Source organism: Ranitomeya variabilis, chromosome 2 (assembly GCF_051348905.1).
Source record: "Ranitomeya variabilis isolate aRanVar5 chromosome 2, aRanVar5.hap1, whole genome shotgun sequence".
NCBI classification, from domain to species: domain Eukaryota; kingdom Metazoa; phylum Chordata; class Amphibia; order Anura; family Dendrobatidae; genus Ranitomeya; species Ranitomeya variabilis.
The window spans coordinates 577,774,998-577,790,544 of NC_135233.1; the positions used below are offsets into that span (position 1 = coordinate 577,774,998).

The 15,547-nt window shown below is 46.6% G+C and overlaps 2 protein-coding genes and 1 pseudogene across 2 annotated transcripts in view; 1 reads left to right on the top strand and 2 right to left on the bottom strand.

Annotated features, from left to right (window-relative positions):
* Nucleotides 1–51: 51 nt before the first annotated feature.
* Nucleotides 52–7,079, top strand: PSME3IP1 (proteasome activator subunit 3 interacting protein 1). Its single transcript, XM_077288319.1, has 7 exons — nt 52–189; nt 1,100–1,231; nt 4,825–4,923; nt 5,022–5,143; nt 5,682–5,818; nt 6,492–6,553; nt 6,674–7,079. Exons 2-7 carry the CDS (start codon nt 1,108–1,110, stop codon nt 6,886–6,888), a joined length of 759 nt encoding a protein of 252 aa, XP_077144434.1. The 5' UTR covers nt 52–189; nt 1,100–1,107; the 3' UTR covers nt 6,889–7,079.
* A 1,281-nt stretch (nt 7,080–8,360) lies between these two features.
* On the bottom strand, nt 8,361–9,635 carry LOC143807101 (carbohydrate sulfotransferase 5-like; annotated as a pseudogene).
* Nucleotides 9,636–15,097: 5,462 nt separating this feature from the next.
* The window catches only part of CETP (cholesteryl ester transfer protein), a 71,011-nt gene continuing 70,561 nt past the window's right edge, over nt 15,098–15,547 (bottom strand). Inside the window, exon 16 of the mRNA XM_077288320.1 lies at nt 15,098–15,279. Coding sequence (XP_077144435.1) covers nt 15,205–15,279 — 75 coding nt within the window. The 3' untranslated portion in view covers nt 15,098–15,204. The remainder of the gene's footprint in view (nt 15,280–15,547) is intronic.

The following is a 15,547-nucleotide window of genomic DNA, read 5'->3' on the forward strand; positions in this document are numbered from 1 at the left end:
CCATCTTTATTAAGACGCGCTGCGATTGGTTAGTGTCTTCAGACAGGCATGCTTGGATTGGTTGGAAGGTGACGTCAGCGAGGATTTCATTGGTCGTTGCTATGTAGTAAGGCTGGTGTTGATTGGCTAGAATCGCTATCAGCTATACTATAGCTTTTGCTGGAGAGAGCAGTGCAGAGAACGGCATCGGTAAGAAGGGGCTGTCTGCCGGGTGTGGGGGGCTGCAGGGGTCACCTGGGGGAGAGCAGGGATGGGGGGGGGTCTGGTTGAGTAGCTATTTGTGGTCTACTGTTCTGTTACGTCACCCTGTTGGCTGCTTGTTGTAGAACTACAAGTCCCAGTATCTGAAGCTTGGGAAAAGTTTGTTTAACCCCTTAAGGACCGGCCAATTTTCAGTTTTCGCTTTCTCATCTTCTTCTCCGAAGAGCCGTAACTTTTTTTTTTCTTTGCCGGATCGGTTGGAATTTTGACGCAATTGGTTTCCTGCGCTGGAAAATGGTGGAAAGAAATCGCAATGGTGAAAAAAAAAAAAAAAGCGTAATTCCGCCAAGTGGTTAAACAGCAGTGATCGGAGGGGGGCTCTGATCGCTGCTTGTGTAGGCGGATACCAGCCATAGAAAATGGGTCGGCCCCCGCCGTGTGTGGCGCCATACAGCAGCGTAATGCTATGTCATTGGGCAAGAAGGGGTCAAAACAAATGTGCCGGCATTGCTGTGCACTCCCAGTATGCACAGTACATGCATAGGGCACCCACAAAAAGGACGCTCCTATGCACGCCATATTTAATAGTTTTATGATCAGCACCCCCTCCCCCACTACTAGAAAAGGGGGCTCCTCATCGCATGAGGAGTGGATGGACACACACTGACCAAAGCTCCCGAAATGCAAGACCCTAAAAAACTAACTTGGCTGAATCCCTATAATTGGAAGTTCAGTTGATGTATTGGTTGGTAGCGCCAATTACATGAAGTGCAATGGCATTTTAACTGCAGAAATGAAAAAAAAAAAAGTGTAAAATTTACATTAAATATAAAGGTAAAACGCATTAAAAAATATCTATATAATCGATAGTACAATCATGGTTCTTGTTTTTCCGCAGGGTTCACAATGGACGGACATGAAGGGGATCTGGTTATGAACAAACGGTTTGTGACAGAATCAGAAATAGAGGAAAGACGGAAAAAAAGGCAGGAAGAATGGGAAAAGGTGCGGAAGCCAGAAGACCCAGAAGGTAGAAGGGGAAGAATAATGATTCTTTCTTTATAAGGGGGGGGGAAATAAATGTACTGTATGTTTTACAATGAGAGATAACCTCCCTTGTTTATTAGCCAGCATGTCCAATGTTTACGCAGGGAGAGCGGGGCAGGGACAGTGGGAAATGGAGAGCGGGGGAGGGACAGTGGGTCATGGAGAGCGGGGCAGGGACAGTGGGTCACGGAGAACGGGGCAGGGACAGTGGGTCACGGAGAACGGGGCAGAGAGAGCGGGGCAGGGACAGTGGGTCACGGAGAACGGGGCAGAGAGAGTGGGTCACGGACAATGGGGCAGAGAGAGCGGGGCAGGGACAGTGGGTCACGGAGAATGGGGCAGAGAGAGCGGGGCAGGGACAGTGGGTCACGGAGAACGGGGCAGAGAGAGCAGGGCAGGGACAGTGGGTCACGGAGAACGGGGCAGAGAGAGCGGGGCAGGGACAGTGGGTCACGGAGAACGGGGCAGAGAGAGCGGGGCAGGGACAGTGGGTCACGGAGAACGGGGCAGAGAGAGTGGGTCACGGAGAACGGGGCAGAGAGAGTGGGTCACGGAGAATGGGGCAGGGACAGTGGGTCACGGAGAACGGGGCAGAGAGAGCGGGGCAGGGACAGTGGGTCACGGAGAACGGGGCAGAGAGAGCGGGGCAGGGACAGTGGGTCACGGAGAACGGGGCAGAGAGAGCGGGGCAGGGACAGTGGGTCACGGAGAAAGGGGCAGAGAGAGCGGGGCAGGGACAGTGGGTCACGGAGAACGGGGCAGAGAGAGCGGGGCAGGGACAGTGGGTCACGGAGAACGGGGCAGAGAGAGCGGGGCAGGGACAGTGGGTCACGGAGAAAGGGGCAGAGAGAGCGGGGCAGGGACAGTGGGTCACGGAGAACGTGGCAGAGAGCGGGGCAGGGACAGTGGGTCACGGAGAACGGGGCAGAGAGAGCGGGGCAGGGACAGTGGGTCACGGAGAACGGGGCAGAGAGAGCGGGCAAGGGACAGTGGGTCACGGAGAACGGGGCAGAGAGAGCGGGGCAGGGACAGTGGGTCACGGAGAACGGGGCAGGGACAGTGGGTCACGGAGAGCGGGGCAGGGACAGTGGATCACGGAGAATGGGGCAGAGAGAGCGGGGCAGGGACAGTGGGTCACGGAGAACGGGGCAGGGACAGTGGGTCACGGAGAGCGGGGCAGGGACAGTGGGTCACAGAGAATGGGGCAGAGAGAGCGGGGCAGGGACAGTGGGTCACGGAGAACGGGGCAGAGAGAGCGGGGCAGGGACAGTGGGTCACGGAGAGCGGGGCAGGGACAGTGGATCACGGAGAATGGGGCAGAGAGAGCGGGGCAGGGACAGTGGGTCACGGAGAACGGGGCAGAGAGAGTGGGGCAGGGACAGTGGGTCACGGAGAACGGGGCAGAAAGAGCGGGGCAGGGACAGTGGGTCACGGAGAACGGGGCAGAGAGAGTGGGTCACGGAGAATGGGGCAGAGAGAGCGGGGCAGGGACAGTGGGTCACGGAGCACGGGGCAGAGAGAGTGGGGCAGGGACAGTGGTCACGGAGAACGGGGCAGAGAGAGCGGGGCAGGGACAGTGGGTCACGGAGAAGGGGGCAGAGAGAGCGGGGCAGGGACAGTGGGTCACGGAGAACGGGGCAGAGAGAGTGGGTCACGGAGAATGGGGCAGAGAGAGCGGGGCAGGGACAGTGGGTCATGGAGAATGGGGCAGAGAGAGCGGGGCAGGGACAGTGGGTCACGGAGAACGGGGCAGAGAGAGCGGGGCAGGGACAGTGGGTCACGGAGAACGGGGCAGAGAGAGCGGGGCAGGGACAGTGGGTCACGGAGAACGGGGCAGAGAGAGCGGGGCAGGGACAGTGGGTCACGGAGAACGGGGCAGAGAGAGCGGGGCAGGGACAGTGGGTCACGGAGAAAGGGGCAGAGAGAGCGGGGCAGGGACAGTGGGTCACGGAGAACGTGGCAGAGAGCGGGGCAGGGACAGTGGGTCACGGAGAACGGGGCAGAGAGAGCGGGGCAGGGACAGTGGGTCACGGAGAACGGTGCAGAGAGAGCGGGCAAGGGACAGTGGGTCACGGAGAACGGGGCAGAGAGAGCGGGGCAGGGACAGTGGGTCACTGAGAACGGGGCAGGGACAGTGGGTCACGGAGAGCGGGGCAGGGACAGTGGATCACGGAGAATGGGGCAGAGAGAGCGGGGCAGGGACAGTGGGTCACGGAGAACGGGGCAGGGACAGTGGGTCACGGAGAGCGGGGCAGGGACAGTGGGTCACAGAGAATGGGGCAGAGAGAGCGGGGCAGGGACAGTGGGTCACGGAGAACGGGGCAGAGAGAGTGGGGCAGGGACAGTGGGTCACGGAGAACGGGGCAGAGAGAGCGGGGCAGGGACAGTGGGTCACGGAGAGCGGGGCAGGGACAGTGGATCACGGAGAATGGGGCAGAGAGAGCGGGGCAGGGACAGTGGGTCACGGAGAACGGGGCAGAGAGAGTGGGGCAGGGACAGTGGGTCACGGAGAACGGGGCAGAAAGAGCGGGGCAGGGACAGTGGGTCACGGAGAACGGGGCAGAGAGAGTGGGTCACGGAGAATGGGGCAGAGAGAGCGGGGCAGGGACAGTGGGTCACGGAGCACGGGGCAGAGAGAGTGGGGCAGGGACAGTGGTCACGGAGAACGGGGCAGAGAGAGCGGGGCAGGGACAGTGGGTCACGGAGAAGGGGGCAGAGAGAGCGGGGCAGGGACAGTGGGTCACGGAGAACGGGGCAGAGAGAGTGGGTCACGGAGAATGGGGCAGAGAGAGCGGGGCAGGGACAGTGGGTCACGGAGAACGGGGCAGAGAGAGCGGGGCAGGGACAGTGGGTCACGGAGAACGGGGCAGAGAGAGCGGGGCAGGGACAGTGGGTCACGGAGAACGGGGCAGAGAGAGTGGGGCAGGGACAGTGGGTCAAGGAGAGCGGGGCAGGGACAGTGGGTCATGGAGAACGGGGCAGAACGAGCGGGGCAGGGACAGTGGGTCAAGGAGAGCGGGGCAGGGACAGTGGGTCACGGAGAGCGGGGCAGGGACAGTGGGTCACGGAGAACGGGGCAGGGACAGTGGGTCAAGGAGAGCGGGGCAGGGACAGTGGGTCACGGAGAACGGGGGAGAACGGGGCAGAGAGAGCGGGGCAGGGACAGTGGGTCACGGAGAATGGGGCAGAGAGAGCAGGGCAGGGACAGTGGGTCAAGGAGAGCGGGTCAGAGAGAGCGGGGCAGGGACAGTGGGTCAAGGAGAGCGGGGCAGGGACAGTGGGTCTCTGAGAATGGGGCAGAGAGAGCGGGGCAGGGACCGTGGGTCTGATTCTTTTCTGCTGGAGAGGAATTACACTCCACAACAGGCAGTGAACAGCAAGTGAGGCAGATGTTAGAAAGCTTGTGGGGATTTTTAGGATTAAAGATTCCATGATTTGCAGATGAACGTTATCTTATCTAGGGAGATCACATTGGCTGTAAATATGGGGAATGTTTAATATATTTTATTTTTTAAATTTCTCTCCATTTATAATTTTGTATGTGAATTACACTGACTTGTTTTTGATTGATACCAGAGTGCCCAGAGGAGGTTTATGACCCACGATCTTTATATGAAAGGCTTCAGGAACAGAAAGAAAAGAAGCAACAGGAATTTGAAGAAAAGTTAAAATTCAGTAAGAATCATTTCCATGTCCTGCTTTACACTGTGACTGTCACATCGGTAATGGAGCGACCGCTCAGCACGTGGACCCTTTTTTTTTTTTTCTTGCAGAAAATATGGTCCGAGGTTTGGAAGAGGATGAATCAAACTTTCTTTCCGAAGTTTCAAGGAAACAAGAGTTGCTGGAAAAGCAAAGGAGAGATGAAGAACGAAAAGAATTAATGGAATTTAGAATATCCTTTCCGAAACGAACTGTTGAGAAAGTGACGTTAAACAACTACACTTAGTAGCAGCCACTAAGCAATGTATGGGGCCACTGTATTCTGCCCTGTACATGGCTTATATCCTGCCAATGCCTGAGCAGATTTTAGACTGTGGTGGGGCTGGATTTTAGCTAACTGTGGTGGGGGGACGGAGTTTAGCTGACTGTGGTGAGGGATGGATTTTAGCTGATTGTGGTGGAGGGGACGGATTTTAGCTGACTGGTAGGGGGATGGATTTTAGCTGACTGTGGGGGGGGTACGTATTTTAGCTGACTGTGGGGGGGACGGATTTTAGCTGACTAGTGCTGGTGGATTTTAGTTGACTGTGGTGGGGGGACAGATTTTAGCTGACTGGGGGCGCGGATTTTAGCTGACTGTTGAGATGAGAAATGAACATGTCTACAAGACTAATGAAATACGCCATGTATATATCTTGGGACCTTCCCTCCATTGTTTCGTAAATAATTGCTCCACTATTAAAAACTGATTCTTAATTGTCTTGGCCCACAATGCCCGGACTATAGCCAGCACATCTACAGAAAATAAGAAGAGGGAGACCGAGAAGAAGCCGCTGGCAAAACCCCCCGACAACAAGTATAAACTTTCTCAGTCCAAGTTGCTGGCAGGAGCCGTGCGACACAGAAGGTCAGCATGAATGGCTCAGTGATTATTGTTATAAGGTTTGTGCCGACCCCATAAAATTGGGGGATAAAGTCCTGATCCCGAGAACAGGGCTTGGGCAGGCTCCACCTCCCTTTTTTGGGGATCGGTACAGATCCTCAACAATCAGGTTAGTATCTCCTATCTAAACCCTTTTAGGCTACTTTCACACTAGCGTCGGGCTCGGCCCGTCGCTGTGCGTCGGGCCGAGGTTACCGACGCTAGCGTTCTCTGCGCCGCACAACGGGGGCAGCGGATGCATTTTTCCAGCGCATCCGCTGCCCCATTGTGAGGTGCGGGGAGGTGGGGGCGGAGTTCCGGCCGCGCATGCACGGTCGGAAAAAGCGTACCGTCGGCGGCAAAAAACGTTACATGTAGCTTTTTTTGTGCCGACCTTCCGCCACAACACGGCGCAACCGTCGCATGACGGTTGCGACGTGTGTCAATCCGTTGCAATACGTCGCATAATATTAGTCTATGGTGAAAAAACGCATCCTGCAAGCACTTTTGCAGGATGCGTATTTTCTGCAAAACGACGCATTGTGACGGATTGCAGTTAACGCTAGTGTGAAAGTAGCCTAAGGTGTGTTTTGTTTTTTTTTTGTTATTTGCACATACTGTATTTAGGTGTAATATCGATATTTATTTATTTTTTTAGTAATTCTGAAAGCTCCAGCGCAAAGAAATTAAAAGTTGAGCAGGAACAAGAAAAGTTAAAAGGTATGTCTTATTAATGTGGCCGTTTCTGGTGTGTGCCGGGCCACTAGTGCCAGTGATTATTGGTTACTTGTATATTAGGTGTCGGCCATATTTTCATACCTTGATGTTTTGTGTTTTCAGAGAGCCGCTCCAGCTCTGCCGACAGCTCCTCTACCACCATTCCCCGAGTCCATTGCCCTCCAGCCTCCATCTGTATTGGAATCTTACCTGGTCTCGGCGCCTATTCAGGAAGCAGCGATTCCGAGTCCAGCTCGGACAGTGAAGCCACGATAAATAACATGGGGAAGATTGTCTCCTCCGTATTTCGCTCCGGCACGTTCCTTGATGCACCTTAAAGTGCGTCCGTAAACCAGGAATAGTTGCTCTCGGTAATCCCAGCAGCGATGCCATCTGCTCACATGGACACAGTCTCTGCATATAAACCGTGGAGCGCCCAGACATCATGCCCACTTACCACCCATCAGAATATCTTTCTTTTGTGCAGTGCGTTTTTAAGCTTAAGAGCTTATTAAAGCAATTAAACTTGGAGATGTGTGCTCGTGTCATCTCGGCTACAAACATGGGCCATCGATTCTGCAACTCCTTCACTAAATACATCTGATAATGTTGAGATTTTTCTCCATGGTGTTACTCAAATCTGTGGTGTACAGTGCCTTGAAAAAGTATTCATGTCTCCTGGGTCGTCGTCCTGCATGAATGTGAACCTACACCCTAGTCTCATAGGCTGCAAAAGACTAAACAGGATTTCCCTTTTATTTAGCTCCATCCATCTTCCATGCATCCCCAACAGCATGATGCTGCCACCACCATGTATGATGGTGAAGATGGTGTTTTAAGGGTGATATGCAGTGTTCATTTTCCACCACAAATAGTGTTCTCTATTTACTCCTGTAAGGACTACTGTAGTCTCATCGGACTAGAGTCTTTGGCGTCATGTTCATAAGTTTATTTCAGGCCCATATCATTAATGATTTGTATAGATTTGTCCAACACAGACGTCATTTCTAGACTTCTACAGATCCAACTCTACTTCTATTGTTATACGGATGCAAAAATGGTGTCAGAAGAGAAACCCTGGACGCTCCCTTTGCCTCCAATAATTCTGGATATTGGCATGCTTGAAAAAGTTTTTATACAAAGTTTAACAACTTTCAAAATAGGCTTCCTTTAAAACTTTTCTTACATTTTGCTGCTGCAAAGTGTCTGAAACTCCTTTTTATCTGGCTGAGTGCTTTGTAAAAATGTAACAAATCCATCAGATCTCTGCTCCTAGATATGATAGCTCTCCCTTCCCTTATCTCAGTGTGAAAGATAGCAGCAAGTTGGGTTGTACACAGATCTCAAAAACCTTGGGGGAGTAGAGGAAAGTATCTGAAAGAAGAGCAAAAAATAGGGAAGGCACATGAAGGGGAAATAAGTGCAGGATAGAAGCTGTATGATTATTAGCTACTGAAAGCTTCAACACCCTAGATACACATCCAGCATGTATTACAGGGAGGGACCCTCCCTCAAGAGAAAAATCTAAAACTTGGCTGCAAACTGCATATCAGCTTTATACAGGTTGGAATTAGGACAGAACAGTAATATTATCTTTTGCATAATACTTTAAGGTAAATGTATTTGGTATAACATGTAAGTTTATTGAAAAAGACGGTGAAATATACACAAAGTATAGAAATATGAATATGGTCATAATGTATCTACCTCTAATTCCTACATAGAAATATAAAATAAGTGCACGGTTTTTGGACTAGGAAGTAAAACCTTTTTATCATATATGCTTGATATTTTAGGGCACCCTTTTATTCTTATACCGTTATTTTAAGGCATTGTGATCTACAACGGCAGTATAAAATCTCGTGACTTATCCTTCTGCTCAGCCTCTGAGCTCATAAACTGGTACCTAAAAGCAGTCATGGCTTCCTTACAAACGGCCTGAATTTGCCTGACTTTCTGGAAGGGAAGAACGTTCCTCCAAACTTCCGATACGTTCAGTGCATCTCTCGGAGTGGTTTCGAAGGCTTCCTTTCATTTGGCTGGTCCTTCCCCATGAGTTATGTCGTAGATCCACTGACTAAGATGATCCATCAATTGTAAATTTGCGAATTTATACATCTCCACTTTTTCTAATGGGTTTTTCACCAGATCTTCATACGTGACCAGCATGTATTTCCCTTTCATGAATGGAGGAGGTTTGTGGGTGGCCATCTTGTACATATTGACGTGACTCTCGCAGATTTTCTGTAAGACCTCGTAGTTTGTGTCCTTTATCTTCGTGCCGTTGGTGTCGAGGATGACGCCATTGTCACCCGCAAGAGCTCTGAGTCTGTCCGAGAGACTTTCCGATTGCTCGAGGGTCTCGTACCAAATGGAGAATTTTCAGGTTGAAGGAAGGGTCTTTGAGAAGAGGATAGAGCACCGTGATGTCCAGGAATCGAAGCTCTTTCACAACAATGTGGCTATACTTTTCACATGCCTTTTCCACTTTACTAAATGAATGGTTTCCGCAAGGTTTCCTACAAGCCGTTCCATTCGTGATGTTGGAACGCGGAGGGTGAACAGAGAGCCGTGTTGGAATACCACTGGAACAGATTCCAAACTTTCTTCTTCGTGTTCAATACATACATAGAAACTGACATCGCATTTAAAGACCGATCGGATCATGTCCCTTACGGCCATGTGAAGAACGTGGGCACTGTAGCGCGGTAGGGACTTCCATACGTGCCAAGCCGGCTCCATCAAGTAGAAGACATCAGGGTGCTGGCTAAAAATGTGACCTAAGAAAGATGATCCAGACCTCCAGGTGGAAAGGATGAGAAGATGAACCTTCCTAGGTTGTCCTTCCGTAGTCTGTGAATTAACGTATGATTTTTGGTCCAAATTAACCAGGAAAATGATTTGTAGGAATATTACTACAGAAATTACACAGCCCATCACCCTTATCTTGGCCATGGTTTCCAAATGACCTCTTACTATAAAAAAAACAAATAAGCTAAATCCATCAAATAATAAAAATATATTGTAAACTACAAGTTAGAAAGGTATACTAGGTAAGTTTGTGTACTACATTAGTGACTTACTAAATCAACCACTACATTTTGACACTTCTACAGTCTTAACTATTAGCAAGTATCCATCGTTTTAATTATTTTTTTTTATATAAATTAATAGTAAATGTGAAAATAACATAATTTGTAATATATCTTATTAAAGAAATCTGTTTCTTTCTCCTTCTGGACTGATCATTCACTCTCAATTCATGGGTAAAATCTCTATCTTCAGTGTATACAAGCTTTTCCATTACAGAGATAGAAGATGACAGTTGATGCTTATAAAAGTCTATGGAGGAGGGAGGAGTTATAGGCGGAGACAACATTCTGCTGCAGGTTCTCCTGAAATTACAGTTACACTTCCCAAAAATTTTTTTCCAACTGTCATCTTCGACCTCAGTACAGGGAGTTATTCACTGAAGACAGATTGTACAGAATTATCTCTGAATTGAGAATAAAATATCAATTCAGGTATAAAAGAAGCTGATTTCTATAATAAGATATGCTTATCTTCATGGGTATAATTGATTTATAACAAAACATTCCTTTTTGAAGGGAAGCTGCCAGCATGATGTAGCAGAGACCCTGATTCCAGTGATGTCACTTACTGGACTCTTCTTGCTGCAGACCTTGGCACTCTCCACAAGGAGAGATAGTATTCCTTAGAGTCCCATCAGAGACCTCTCATCCAGCCAAATCAGATCTCTTTCTTTGTGCTGAAGAGGGGTAAACACCCTGAAACACGTGTCTGTAAATAATACCTGGTTTGGCTTTTATCCTAACTCGTGGCAATGCTCGATAAGGGGGTTGATATGGACCTTTAGAGTTAAAACTTCTAATAGGAGGCAACAGAGTTTATGTCCTCTGCCTAAGTTAAGTGGACGCACATGTTTTTACATTACCACTACACTTCTAGTGTATGTGAGAAATGTCACATCATATCATGCAGCAGCTACGGGTAGGAAACAGTCTAGAGACACTGAACGTCTCTGCACTTCTCATGGCAACAAGCATGCAAACAGAAACTGGCCATATGGGAATGGTCATGTACCAGGCAGAGGACAGTGCATTAGGATCTTGCATAGATCTTCTTGTAGGAGTTCTCGGGAAAATAAGGACATGTACGAGAATATACCTATCTGTCCTAATAACTGCAGGAAATCTTAGGCCTTATTCACACGAGTAAAACCTGGAATTTAACCGCATTGCATGTTGCCAACTCTATGTCATATAGCAATACAGTGAGACCTCTCCTAAAGACCACCTCTCGAGAAGACCACCCCCTATCCAGACTCCATTTCCTGTAACAGATTTTCTAATTCACCATGTATTCTGTATACGGCCCATTATCTTTGAGAAGACCGCCCCCTAGAAGACCACTTTTCAATTCAATTTTGGGTAGTTGTATCAAAGAGTTTCCACTGTAGTCAGTTCAAATCACCCTCTTTTCTCAATAAAATAATAATATAAAATCTTTAAAAAATTAAATCTTAAATGTTATTAAAATAAGATAGATGAAGAAAGAGATAGAGAAGACGATAGAGAGATAGAGGAAAAGAGAGAGATAGAGGGTGATAGAGTGAAATAGAGAGATGAGAGAAATAGATAAACAGATTAATAGATGATAGATAAGATGGATAATAGATAGAAAATAGATGATAGATAAGGTAGATAATAGATGATGGCTAGATAATAGATGGATAACTAGATAGATAATAGATAATAAATATATAGATGATAGATAAATAGATGATAGAGAGAGAAAAGAGAGACCATTTTACAGCACCAAAGCTTGGGTCCCCATTGACTTCTATGGGGTCTGGTTCAGATTCAAGTTCCGGTAGAGTTCTTGTACAGGAACCGTACCTTTGGACTAAAATTGGCTCAAATCTGATGACCCCGAACATCCACGTGTCCGCTCATCCCTACACACAGCCCAATGATCCTTGTTCTCCTCTTCATGTTCTGACGTTTCTCCATATGGAGGGCAGGTCTACTTTTCCCACTATTATCTTTTATATCATGTCGCTTAGACCTGCCATATAAGTATAAGTCACCATTGTCCGCAGAGACGTGGCTTATATGATAAACCAAGGACCCTCACTTGGCTCCTTCTCCCAGGAGAGTGACGGCTTATACCTGGCCAAAACACTCGACATAAAGGTTAATAATGGGGGAAAAAAACTTTAATTCGCTCTTAGACATTAATTCCCCTCCCATTAAACTTATATACAATCACATTACAGAAGGGAAGAACTATGAATAACAGATACTTGTAGATGTTACTTACATTTCTAAAAAGGAAAATCATTTGTGTGACCAAATAAATAGTAATTAATTGAATGAAGCAGGGAGCATACATGGGATGCGTTACCTTAGATGCAGGCGTTATCCGCTCTTATAAGGAGGCATGTTTCCATCTCTGCACAGCGCTGTGAACACTGCATGAAAACAGGACATGTGCCAGACGGACACGGTATACAGCAGGAGATGGCGGTGCGAGCAGATCACCTGTGTGACTATGTATAGATACACAGCAGCGTATGGCAGGGGAGGTAACAGAATATGCCAGAAGGACAGATGGCAGTGTATTCCCTGTGGGCGCAGATATAAGGATGCTGCTTTATCTTTGTCATTTGTAATATAATCTGCTTCTTTCACCTCCTGGATTGATCTTTCATTCTCAATACATGTTATTCACTGAAATATTACATCACTGCTATAAGAGATGACAGTTGGTGCTTTTAAAATTCTATGGAGAGGGAGGAGCTAGAGGCGGAGACAGAAATTCTGCAGCAAGTTCTCTTGAAACAGTTACAGTTCTCCATAGAACCTTATAAGGACCAACTGTCATCTATCTCAGTAATGAGAAAATCTGTATCACTGAGATATTACATTACTGAGATAGATGACAGTTGCTGCTTTTAAAATTCTATGGAAAGGGGAGGAGCTAGAGGCGGAGACAGAAATTCTGCTGCAAGTTCTCCTGAATCAACACTCACAGTTCTCCATAAAACTTTATAAGCAACAACTGTCATCTATCTCAGTAATGAGAAAATCTGTATCACTGAGATATTTCATTACTGAGATAGATGACAGTTGCTGCTTTTAAAATTCTATGGAAAGGGGAGGAGCTAGAGGCGGAGACAGAAATTCTGCTGCAAGTTCTCCTGAATCAACACTCACAGTTCTCCATAGAACTTTATAAGCAACAACTGTCATCTCCTATCTCAGTAATGAGAAAATCTATCACTGAGATATTTCATTACTGAGATAGATGACTGTGGTGAAATATGTGTATATATATATATCTATATGTGTGTAGTGACCTATGTCTAGGGTTATATGTGTGACTAGTGATAATGTAACATCTGTCCTGAAGGCAAGTCGCACCTAGGTGTTAATAGGTACTTCCTTGGGACTAGTAGGAATTGTGTCTCCATATCCCACCAGGAGGTCTAGCTAGAGCCAAGAAGAAGGTAACATTTGGCACCTCTTAGGTCTTGGAGGGGAGATGCTAATTGCGGCCGGAGGGCATCTATTCCTGAGAACCTTTTCACACGTATCTCAAGAGAAAATAATGTATTCATTGGGGGCGTGGCCATGGCCCAATCAAACAGGCAGCAGTTATGATATTGACCTGAGGGGTCGGTCTAGAAACCTGACCTCCAGACCAAAGTTATAAATTTAGGCTGCAGACAGAGAATTGTGTTCACATGTGAGGGCAGCCTGAGAAGCTGATGTGTTCCACCAACTCCATTCACCCCCCCTCAGGGAGCAGAAAGCAACTACCAGTTAGATAATTTCTGTAAGTTTCTCCTGTTTATTTTAGTACTGTTTTGCATAAGTTGTATGTCTTTTTATTATCATATTTTTATACCTTTTTCTTATTTTAAGCATTGAACCTTTTGTTATTAAAGTATAAAACTTTAACAAGTTGAACCTTGAATGTTCTAAAAGAATCCATAGCCTAAGGTGTGTGAGCCTTATGAGTGATAGACATATTTTTATTAGTATTATTATTTCTGGGACTCATCGCCCGTGTATTCGATGAGTGGTGGCAGCGTATATGAGCGGGTGTGTGGCCTGGGTCGGTGTGTGATTTATGCTCCCATTACAGCATAGGACTGAGGTTGAATGCTGGACTGAGAGAGGGGAGATAGATTAACCCTTGCAGGCACAACCCCAAGTCACGTGTGAGAGCGGGCACATGACAAATTAGTGACACCACGGAGAAGGGATCTGTGACAATGACAGTTGGTGCTTTAAAATTCTATGGAGAGGGAAGGAGCTAGAGACAGACATTCAGCTGCAAGTTCTCCTGCAAGTTAGGCAATTGTTCATATGTATCAGTATTTGTAAGTCAACACCAGGAGTGGGACAATCAGAGAAAAGTATAATAGAAACACGTCACCACTTCTGTATTTATCACCCCCTCCTGGTGTTGGCTTACAAATACTGATGGAAAATACTGACCAAATACTGGACGTGTGAATACGACCTTATAGTTCTTCGTAGAACTTCATGAGCACCAACTGTCATCTCTTATTTCAGTAATTGGAAAATCTGTATTCACTGAAATTTTACCCTTGGTTTGGGAATGATCAGTCCACGAGGAGAAAGAACAAAATTTGTCTGATAAGAGATAATGAGACAATCCATCAAAGCTTTTACGCCAGAAAATTTTCATAAAATTCACACAAAAAAAGTGTCTTCAGTAATTCCAGAATTCCCCATCACTGAGATATGAGATGACAGTTAGTACTCATAATGTTATATGGATCTTGGAGCAGAATGTTTATTTCTGCTTTCATTTCCCCCCTCCTTCTCCCTTCTTCATAAAATATTAGAAGCACCAACTGTTATCTCCCATCTCATCAATGGGAAAATCTGTCTTCACTGAATAAAGATTTTACCCATTAATTGAGAGTAAAAGATCAATCAATGAGGAGAAAAAAAAGCAGATTTCTCTGATGAGAAACCTTACAAAGTTGCTTATTTTTATGTGTATTTTTGATTTATATAATGAAACATTAAAATGAATGTTAATCTTTAATAAATGGCTACCTATGATAAAAATCTTTTTTTTTTTTTTAATTGATCCATAGTTAAAGGGAATCTGTCAGCAGATTTGTGTTATGTAATCTGACAGCAGCACAATGTAGGGGCAGAGACCCTGATTCCAGTGATGTATCAGTTTACTGGGTGCAGCAGGTGTGATAGAATCACAGTTTTCTCTGCAGCGGATCTAGCAGAGCTCAGAATGCTGAGCTCTGTATAGCCCCGCCCACACCACTGATTGGCTGCTCTCTGTGTACACTCTGCATAAAGCTGCAAAGATTCATTTGGTCATAATTGGTTACACCTTAAAAGCTAAATATTTTTTTTAATAGGGTAAACGTAAGGGTGGGGTGGGGGAGGTGTCCAAAATACTTTTTCTCAGCGCTGTGACATGCAGAAATAGCCATAAAACATCAAACAAGCAAATACTGTGACTTTTTATGTTACTATTTTTTATTCATGCTTTCATATTTGGCAGCACTGACCGAGCACGGCTCAAACATTGTAACACTGGGGTATTATTGGTCATGGGTTCATCTTCTATAGGGTCTTTTTCAGGAAATCCACCAACAAATGATGAGGAAATCCAAAATCCAGCTGGACTAATAAATAACCCTTCAAAAAAGGAAATACAAGTTTATTTGAGACAGATTCATGGCATATGAAGTACGGACCAACATAACGCATTTACAGCAGTATTTATTTTTTTCTCAACCTTTTACCACATTTTTTCACATTGAGCTGAACATGCAACAGAGCAGAATAAAAAATATATATTTTTTTAATTTTGCCAATCCGTTGTGGAAATATTAGAAATCAAAGTATTTGACACCTAATGAGTTAACTTTTATTAATTTGAAGTGGTTATAATCAAAGAGTTTTC

Bases quoted from the DNA above. Each gene is read 5' to 3' on its own strand.
- PSME3IP1 (XM_077288319.1), top strand. From the start codon at position 1,108: ATGGACGGACATGAAGGGGATCTGGTTATGAACAAACGGTTTGTGACA. The intron at 4,924-5,021 runs GTAAGAATCATT...TTTTTCTTGCAG, and splicing joins TGAAGAAAAGTTAAAATTCA to AAAATATGGTCCGAGGTTTG. The intron at 5,819-6,491 runs GTCAGCATGAAT...TTATTTTTTTAG, and splicing joins GGAGCCGTGCGACACAGAAG to TAATTCTGAAAGCTCCAGCG.